General features: G+C 38.2%; 1 protein-coding gene across 1 annotated transcript; it reads right to left on the bottom strand.

Moving 5' to 3' along the window:
• Positions 1 to 4395: 4395 nt before the first annotated feature.
• Positions 4396 to 4929, bottom strand: LOC137742975 (uncharacterized). Its single transcript, XM_068482901.1, has one exon. The coding sequence runs from the start codon at positions 4927 to 4929 to the stop codon at positions 4396 to 4398; it is 534 nt and encodes a 177-aa protein (XP_068339002.1).
• Between the last annotated feature and the right edge of the window lie 5481 nt (positions 4930 to 10410).

Genomic DNA, 10410 nt, shown 5'->3' with positions numbered 1-10410 from the left:
GCCAGCATGCCTCGATTTAGGTTGGCGTGTGTCACAGGACTTGATGATACCTCCAAAATCTGATCTACAAAATACACCACATACTCATTATTACAAAAATCAGTAGACAATTAATATACGTTTAAATTCCATGATGGGCCTTAGACTACCCTAGTCTCTATGTGGCTCCACTGGTGAGCCCTAAGCCAATATACCCAATAGTGTTTGAGCACTCTATAAATACTTAATGGAAGGCATCAACTCCAATTAGTACATGAATGGGATGGAATCTAACTCTAAGCAGTCATAATTGATAATTCTATTTATTTCAAGTAATGCTAAGGAGATCAAATTTATTGACAAAATTTTGTAAACTAATGGCATGGAAGTTAATGATTGGATTATTAATCAACCGTTGATAAACATGCTCATTTCTTATTGGTGACACATCATTTAGTTTACAAATTTTGTTTACAAATTTAGTCTCCCTAACATTACTCATTTATTTCACTTCTCTCACACCACATGGAGATAAACTCTCTTGAAGTCACTACATTGCCATCCAAGAACGACATAAATAATTGTCATATATTCAATTTGTATATTAAATAGTTGTCATCTAATGTCACTAATTGCAAGAGATAATTTCTTCTGCATAAACTTATTAGGTACCACACAAAACAACTAGTTCAACATAATAGTGGTGCCTCTGAACGACTTCTTTAAAGCTTAACCTAGCAAGTGCGCGCTAGCACTTAAACCCCATCAATCACTTTTCTAATAGATTTTAATGCGTTGATTATAAAGTTCTTCTCTAATTTTAACCGAAAGCGAATCACGACGACTACGATCTTCAACTATTGGAAGCAATAAGATTAATAATCACAAAGTATACAGAAAGGAGAAAGCATTGATAAAAGGTATGGGGTGTGTGCAACATATTTTCACATTAAATATCATACTAATGACCACTAAGACAACAATTAATACAGCCTAACCCCTAATCCAATTGTTAATTGGGTATGTATAGGTCAAACAATAAGGACTACTTTTTAAGTGGCAATGGTCAAATAGCTAATTAATGATCTAACGCAATGACTTTATTATATGCCTTACACAAAAAATAATTTGATACGATGGCGTACAAGATCTTTTTTTTTTTTTTTTTTTTTTTTTTTTGAGAATAAGTACATTATTCATTGAACATCAACTTGAAAATACGTACAAAATGAGGATCGTGTGTTTAATGGGCCTCGATAAAACCTTGTTAGGGCTTTCAACCCGGTTGAAGGGAAAAGAGCGTCCTACACAAAGGGCCTATCCTCAGATGACAATAAGGAAATTGCATACTTTCTTCAATCAATGCATCCCTAATCAAATCTAGAGGATCTTCAAACCATAACACCGACTCACTAGTACCCACTTCCATTCGAGCTAATCGATTTGCCACAGAATTACCAGTTCTTGGCACATGGTTCAACAACCACTAAGGAAACAACTGGAGATAGTGACGAAGATCGTTTATTAAAGGGCCTAGCAGAGAACAGTCTTCATCTTGTTCCCTCATAGCAGCCAAAGCCAAACATGAGTTGCCCTCAACAATCACACCCAACCCACTGGGATAGAATGCCTAAGCCAACACCAACGCCTGTCGAGCTGGCACCAGTTCCGCATGGAGGGCCAAACTGATTCCTTTACTAGGACATGTTGTTGCTGCAATAAACCTTCCCTTATGATCACATAGAACCACACCAAATCCATCTCTCGAGTGTTGGTTTCTCCAAGCTCCATCAAAGTTGCACTTAACCCAACCAATATCCAACCTCCGCCCACTTTGGCACGGACTATTATCCTTCTTTGATTTCGACTTGTGCCGCTCGGATCACCACATCTTGTGGTGACATCCCGACCGTAATCCATATGTTCTCAGTCCTATTCTTCCGCAACATCCAAGACATCATCAAGCAAGCCTCAAACACTGATGCCGGAGAATGAAGGGAAATGAGAGTTAACCACTGCATGAATTGATGACCACTTCAATCCTCAATCCTAAATCTCATGCCCCTAAACCAAATAGCCTTTGCGAAGCTACAAGTCCCCAAAACATGATTTGTTGGCACCCCACCAAATCCACACACCCCACACCGGTCCTCCACATTCACCATTCGCTGAACAAGATTAGATCTTGTAGGTAGAGCCTCCATACATGCCCTCTAGACGCAAATCTTAACCTTCCCTGGTACACAAGTATTCCACAACATCCTCCACAACTTACCTTACCCATCATCTGAGATCGAAGCTGAGCACCTCGCATCAACCCCTACAACCGCTATTAAGGTTCTAGCATCATGATAGGCATTTCTTACAGAGAACTTCCCATGCCTTTCATAATGCCAAACTCTGCGATCTAGTATTGTTCATAAGCTTAACGGCATGCAAAGAATTTGCTCCACTGAAGAACAATTCATGAAGCAACCCCATATTCCATTGCCTTTCTTCTACAATCATGAGTTTATCAACCGTGTCCTCCACCCCTCCCCCCAAATTCGCTGGTATTGGGCTCAACACTCAGAAAAAAGAATCCATGGGCAGCCAATTATGTTGCCAAATTTTAATATTCTTCTCATCACCTACCTGTCATCGAGACCCTTTATTAATCATGGGCCTCGCAGCAACGATGCTCTTCCAAATGTACAACGCATTGACATTAGTCCGAGCGCTAAGAAACTTCGTAGTTGGGAAATACCGAGCTTTAAAGACACTACATGCGAAAGAGTTCGGTTGATGAATGAACCCCCATGCTTGCTTTGCCAGTAACATGAGATTAAATGTGTAAAAGTCCCTAAAACCCAAACCACCCTCAAGCCTAGGTATACACAATTGTTACCAGTTCAACCAATGGACTTTCCGCTTTCCAGGATCATCACTCCACCGAAACTTTACCACCATCACATTGAGTTCTTCACAAAAAGACTTGGGCAGAAGTAAACAGTTCATAGAATACATTGGTAGCGCCTAAGCCACCATCTTCACTAACATTTCTCTACCTGTGGAACTCAACAAGCCATCCCTCCAACTCTGCAATTTTTTGCACAACCTATCCTTGACATACCAGAAAGTGTCGTTCTTCAACCTTCTATTTGTACCGGTAACCCCAAAATATCTATCATGGAACTCCACCCTCTTCACTCCCAAACAATCAGCCAAAAGTTGCTTGTCAAAACTAGATAAGTTATTACTAAATGAGACACAACTCTTATCAAAGTTCACTGCTTGCCTCGATGCAGATTCATACACCTGCAATATATTCTTGATACTCTAACATTCTTGCAAAGTAGCCTTAGCAAATAGAAAGCTATCATTTGCAAAAAATAAGTGATGGATACTCGGAGCCTGTCAGCACACTTTAATACCCTGAAGAACACCTTCTGCTTTCACTTTCTTAAGAAGAGCCGATAAACCTTTAGCACACATGACAAACAAATAGGGGGAAAGGGGATCCCCTTGACGAACGCCTTGTCTCGGATGCACATACCCAATCAGCTCATTATTTAGTTTGAAAGAAAAAGTCAGTGTGGAGACAAACAGCATTATCGTATGGATACAACTCTAAGAGAAACCCATGCGATTCATAATGGCTTCCAGGAACTTCCACTCCAGTCTATCATACGCCTTACCGATATCCAATTTCAAAGCCATAAGTCCATTCAACCCTAAAAACCGTTTGTGCATATAATGGGCAACCTTCGCTGCCACTAAATAATTATATGAAATCAGCGTTCCCAGGATGAAAGCACTTTGTGTGGGTGAAATTATCTTGGGAAGAATGACTTTTAATCTATTTGCAAACACTTTTGCCATAATCTTATACAAGGCATTACACAAACTTATAGGGTGCAACTGTGTCATTTTGGTGGCCTCCTTGACTTTAGGAATCAAGGTAACATATATATAATTAATCTTACGTAAAATATGCCCTGAAGCAACCATCTCACGTATGTCTTTACAAACGTCAAGCCCCACTATCTCCCAATGCTTTTGATAGAAACCATGAGACATACCATCAGATCCAAGGTTCTTAGTATGATGCATTTGAAACACTGCTATTTTTACCTCCTCATCTGTGATCGTCCGCCCAAGCTCAATGTTCATTTCCTTTGTGACCGTAGGTGTAACATTATCTAAAATATCATCAAAAGCCATAGCCCCATTTGACGTAAATAAATTGGTAAAATACGAAACAACCACCTTTTCCATACCTCCCTAGTCCTCATGCCATATACCGTCATCATCCATGAGCCCATGCAACCAATTACATTTCTATCTTTTATTGGCTTTTTGATGAAAATATTTGGTGTTACGGTCACCAAGTCAAAATCAGCTTTCTTTTGCTCTTTGACGCCAAAAGGTCTCTTCCTACTCCAATAGAAAATTCAATCTTTCACTAAGAGCCTTATTCTGTTCAATTGACTCCTCGATAAAAGGTTGCCCCAACAAGCTAGTGAGCTTGTCTTCTACCTCCCTAATCTCTTGTGGCCCCATTCTGACTTTACTGCGAACCCAATTAGATAGCACCATTCTTGTAGCCTTAATTTTCTCCGTAACCTGATAAATTGGTGAACCATCCATATTGACCTCCCATCCATTCCATACCACCTCAGGGCAATCATCAACCATGTTCCAAGCTTCCTCATAACGAAATTGCTTTATACCTCGATGCGGTTTGCTTCCCTCCCAAGTCAATAAGATCGGAACGTAGTCCGAGGATGTTTTGTTCAAATGCTGCAACCTAAAATGAGGAAAATGATCAATCCACCCCTGAGTAGCCAAAGCACAGTCCAACCGCACTTTGATGCCTCCCACTTTCATTGTGAACCAAGTGTACTTATTCCCAGAGTAACCTAGGTCATTAAAACAACACTTCTCCACAATATCAAGGAACCCCTCCATTTGTCGAGTACTTCTGGGATTTCCCCCTTCCTACTCATTTGCTTGTAGAGTTTCGTTAAAGTCATCAATACATATCTAGGGATGATCCATGTGCACCCACAACGTATCAAGTAACTGCCATGACTTTGCATGGTCACTAATGGCTGGATAACCATAAAACCTGGTCAATCTCCAATACTGAACATCTCCAGGGACGCCTACGTCAAAATCAACATGATTCTAATAGTAGGATCTAAGACTCAATTTTAGTTTTTCCTTCCAAAACACACATAACCTTCTGGAGCCACCTCTACTATCTACTGTGAAGCTCCTGTCAAAATTCAATTTAATCCGTAATCTTTCCATGTGTCGAGCCTGACTCTTTGTCTTACATAGAAAAACTACCATGCGATCTTTACTGATAATAAGATGTTGAAGCGCATGAACTGCATAGAGGTTCCCAAACCCCCGGCAGTTCCAACTCAAGCAACTTATTGCGACCCGCAGAGTTGAGTTTCATCAACCTCCACTAATACAGTTGAAACCTCCATGCTGTTATTAATTCTTCTACGTCATCCCAATGGTACCTGGAAATTATTTCTTCCTGTACAGGACATTTACCAAGGTCCGGTAAAGCCAACTCATTACCCTTATGCGAACTGGACAAAGAGCATCCCAATAATACTTTACCATTCCTTCTGCCTCTTCTCGATTTCTTCATTTTCTTCTGTTGTAGCTGCTCAATAATGGGCATAAGATTAAAAATGTCTGAACCCATTTCGAAAGACCCACCTACATGGAACCTAACGACATTTACCATTTGATTGCACTCCATAGGAAAATCCACATTGTTATGCTAAGATGGGCCTGGTTGGGAGACACTTATAGGCTCACATAAGGCTCTCTCATTAACCACATCAACATCTGGCAACCTATTGGACACCTGTAGGGTCTTGTTAGAGAAAACATCTTCATATACCGTTGGCGCCACATTCAAATCAAACCCAAATAACCTCATCCCGCCCGAATTAGCGAATTGATCTCCTTGATTATACGCCTCACCATCCGTAACCCTAGAATCCTCATGAAACAAAACAATTGCTAGGGAATCAATTAGCATATTCACCAGCTCCAGAACTTCATTCAAATCTGGTAAAACACTGTCACCATTACTCCTCTTGACTAGTCAGCCCAACCCCGATTACCACCTTCCATATCCACAGCTCCGTTTACCACCCTACCCTCCGTCATGGTCTCCGGAGGTCACCTCACACTAGACTTAAACTCCTCGTCCTCCTCCATAACCATCAGAGCTTTCATGGACCACCCCGGAAAGGGACTCAGACCAAATCGAATACCTTGTGGTCGACGATAATTTGCATCCAAAACATCATTCTGGAACCACCTCCCCGTAGGGCTTAGAGAAATCATCCTCAATCTTCCCCTCATACTTCTCACACTAATCCTCCATATGCCCAACTAATCCACACAAGAAGCATGTAGCTGGGAGCTTTTCATATCAAAGATCAACACTAACTCTGGATCTTTCAATAACAAGCAATAAACTTCGACGTAAAGGTTTTGAAGGCAGCTTTTAAAGAGAGTTCTACTTTTGATAAAAGAATCTAATTGCATGAAGGCAATATTTGAGGCAAATATGGCTTTGGCCCCTCGCACAACTCCCCAAGGGTTGATGGCACTTGGTGTGTCTGTTGGTCAGGCTCTTGCTGCTTGATGTGCTACAAGAAGAGTTCACAGTTAGTTTGAAATGTGCCTTTGTAGGGCCTTAGGTGTAGTAGGCCTTGAGGTTTGCAATCAAAACTAACAAAGTGCTAGGCGTGCCACTATTGTCTCAGTATAACAGACATAGAACAGATTTGGTTTAAGTCGATTACTTGCACCCCAAGTTACTTAAACTTCTTGTTATCAAAGGATTGTCACAGATGGATAAGTTTGTTCTTTTTCATGCCTTGTAAACAAGGACTTTTAGTTCATAATCTTGTATGTTTGAATGAAGGGAGTCAATAGCCCTTTTAAACCATTTCCTTGATTCCAAGGTGTTCTTAATGAAAACAGATCTATTATGTTAACCAGATCCAGATGTAAATGGGACTCTTAAGTAGAAAACAGATGGAAATAACTTGAATACATGCTGAAAAGTATATTAAACGACAGATATAGTAATTTAGAGGACACACAAAGAGACTCGGGCAAGATTTCACCTTGTCGGGCAAGGTTGAACTTCTTGCAGCCACTTCTCTTTCTGTTTACAGAGGTTGTAAGTTAAAAATGGATGAGTGGTAAACAGGTTTTACATGAGGGAATCGATACTACAACACTAGGGAAAGTAGCAGAGCTTTTAAACTAGACAAAAGATAGCTTTTCCATGGGGACTATGACTAAAAATACTGAATCTAGGTTGGTTTCAGCTTTTCTGGATGCAAATCTAGCTTGAGAGCAGAGTTTGTATGTTGTTTGTTTGATTGGTTGAGTGTCTTTGTCTCTATTGTCTCTTCTTCCTTTTATAGGCGATTTGGCCCTACTGCTCTTGGCCTTGTTCTTGGCCGAGGGCTCTTAGGGGCAGTGAGTCATCATATATTTACATCTTTATGCCATTAGAAAGTGTTTTTTGGCTGGTAATGAGCTGGTCTCTATCAATTATCATTTCAGTCATAGGCACATGGCCTATGCATCAATGGAGAGGCACCACTTTCGCTTCAAGCTGGGTTGCTAGGCTTTGGGCAAGTTCATCTTGTCTTGGCACCTTTGGACCTTCCTTTATTTATGCCCAATATTCAAATATTAACCCAAACAAGCAAACTCTTCAATATAATCTCAATTAATAATCTTCAACATCTATTTATCCGTCCATATGGAGAAGAAAACTAGGTAGAGGCGGATTGTCCAGCAAATCTAGGTCATGATTATCAAGCTACAACTATATGCATGGTTTTCTAGCAACCAAACTGTAGTCCTACTACAATTGCATCATGAAGAATGTACTAGGGTTTTTCAGTTACTTAAGGCTCTTTTTGGACGAGAACTTCTAAAGTTTTAAGGAATTTTAGGTTCAATACGCATTACTTAATACACTATAAAGTGTACTAGCAATGACCCAAACACCAAAAAGACACTAAGTAAAGGACTTTCAAAATGATACATTTCAAATTTAATGTTCTCTTGAATGTATTGCATGTTGTAATTTTGAAGTCTCTCGACTCTCTCCAACAATTTTTTTTTTTAAACGTAAATTCTATAGAACTTTAAAGTTTCCCATTCGAAGTATCGAATTAATAATTGTTTTTGCTTTCGGCTGAAAAAAGTAAAAATAGGAAGAATTTATCATTTCTTTTTAAGCATATAATGAAGGACTCCCTTTAGCTAATAAATAATAACCACAACCGAAAGTAGAATTCCGATTCCCTTGTTTATCCTAGTATATGTTCAAGTCAATCGCGAATCGATCCATCCGGTTGGATGAGCTAGATGTACGTATGGTTAATCTATTGTAATTTTTTAAATTTATCAATTAAACAATGGTTATTCGAGCAAATATTCTATCTAGTTGTTATGTAGAATTGCATGGTTTGTAAGATTTATTAGCTTTTGATCCATTTTGTATTAGCTCGTAACGGAACTGGCACAATTAAATAACCAGTTGACTTAACAGCTTATTACTATAATCTTAATGAGCCTTGATCCTTTTTTGCCTTCAGTTTAGAAAACAAAGTTGTTCTTCTTTGTTCAATAGGCTTATAGTTATATAAAGAATTACGATAAACAATCAAAAGAAATTGATACGACTTAAGTTGTTGGTAAACAATGCCTAGAATGGATTATAATTGCTGAACCCTAACTAAACTAATTCGACATTATGTCTTTTGCATTACATCTTTTGAATACCTGCGATATTCTTTAACCAAAAAATGCTCCAATTCAATGGCATACATGAAATAAAAATTAGAACCTTTCCTTTTTTTTTTTCATTGCATTAATTTAGTAAATAAAGATATTATAATCATTTCAATTTCTAACTTTTTTTTTTTATGTTTACTCAAACACATATAAAATAAAATGTGGGTTTCTCATTCAACAAAAAACAAGTGTGGATTTCACCATTATTTGTAGAAAATACTTGTGTAGCACCACTAGCACGCATTTCTTAGAACATACTTCAAGGTTAGGAATCCTTACCCGAGTAGCTTCAGCGCTTGCCGAATATATAGAGTGTTTTCTGCAACTTAATAAATCATCCAAATTCATATTGTTTCCACATGCTCGGTATCACAGTTATGTTTTGACAACCTACAGTAAATTATAATCGTAATCGTAAACTGAAAACGCTGAACTCTAAAACTTAATCATAAGGCCCAAAATGACATCAGTTTCGCTCGACAATATGTGAGATAGAGACACAAAAGATGTTTCTTGCAAACATTACTTTCTTCTCGCTGGGAAATTCTATATATGACAAAAGACATGCAACAGACAAAAACTTCATTTTCTTCTTTTGGTACCTCACTTTAATTGAGTATTATGTATGACCTTTCATTTATGTTTTTCTTTTTTATTTCCTGTTAATTGTATTAGATATAAATAAAATTAAATAATATAAGATGAATGGAACTGGAGTATACCTACAATTAGGCTCTTTATTTTAGGAGAAATTGCATACAGGGTCTAATTGTTTGGATAAATTATATTTTACAACCTTAATTTTGGATCACATAATACTCATACCTCATCTTTTAAACATTAATTAGATTTAGAAATTCAAGGAACGATTCTAAAATTAAAGACTCGATAAAGTGGATAGATAAGCTTTGAAGGAATGAGTGGTACTGCTTTATAGTCAGACAAAGTGCTTCTTGTTGCCTTCCTCGGTTTGTGGCAAGGCATAGCACTTCATTTTATATGGCTTGCAGTCTCCGTCACGCCCTCCTTCTGTCTTTATATATGAAAATCCTTTTTTGCATGTCATAAAATTCATACAGCTCTTCTGGGGTATGTCCTTTAATTTTACTCATCAACATCACAACCTTTTGGTAATATGAGTGGTGGGCGTATTGGTCTCATCCTCCTCATCCATATACGTAAGTAGGTGTATGTTCGCAAAATTAATTTGGTAGGTTTTAAAGATATTTTTGATATTTATGTTTTTAGGATTTCTGCATATTCTCATATTTAACTGTATTTACACAAAACGACAGGAGAGAGAGAGAGAGCGTGTACGCGAAAGTTGTTTTTTTTTTTTTTTTTTTCCTTCTTTTTTGTGCTAGTGTTGTATATTGCTGGCTTCTACGTATGCAAAAGAGATCAAATCTTTTGCATTTTAAAATGCATGTACTCTCTTTGTGTTGTGTTTTTAAGGAGGACACAAAGAAGTCACAAGCCTTTTTTTTTAACAAACAATATTATTTACACTAAGGCGAATGAGAGTGAGGTTAACCTCATAATGAGCTAGCAATAATATGGTCAACTTCACATTTGGCGAGAATCAAA

The sequence above is a fragment of the Pyrus communis genome, chromosome 8 (assembly GCF_963583255.1).
Source record: "Pyrus communis chromosome 8, drPyrComm1.1, whole genome shotgun sequence".
Taxonomy (NCBI): domain Eukaryota; kingdom Viridiplantae; phylum Streptophyta; class Magnoliopsida; order Rosales; family Rosaceae; genus Pyrus; species Pyrus communis.
Note: the sequence above shows the minus strand (reverse complement) of the source record. Positions and strands in the feature narration are given on the sequence as shown.

Coding starts and splice junctions, on each gene's coding strand:
- LOC137742975 (XM_068482901.1), bottom strand. CDS start 4,929: ATGGAGGGGTTCCTTGATATTGTGGAGAAGTGTTGTTTTAATGACCTA.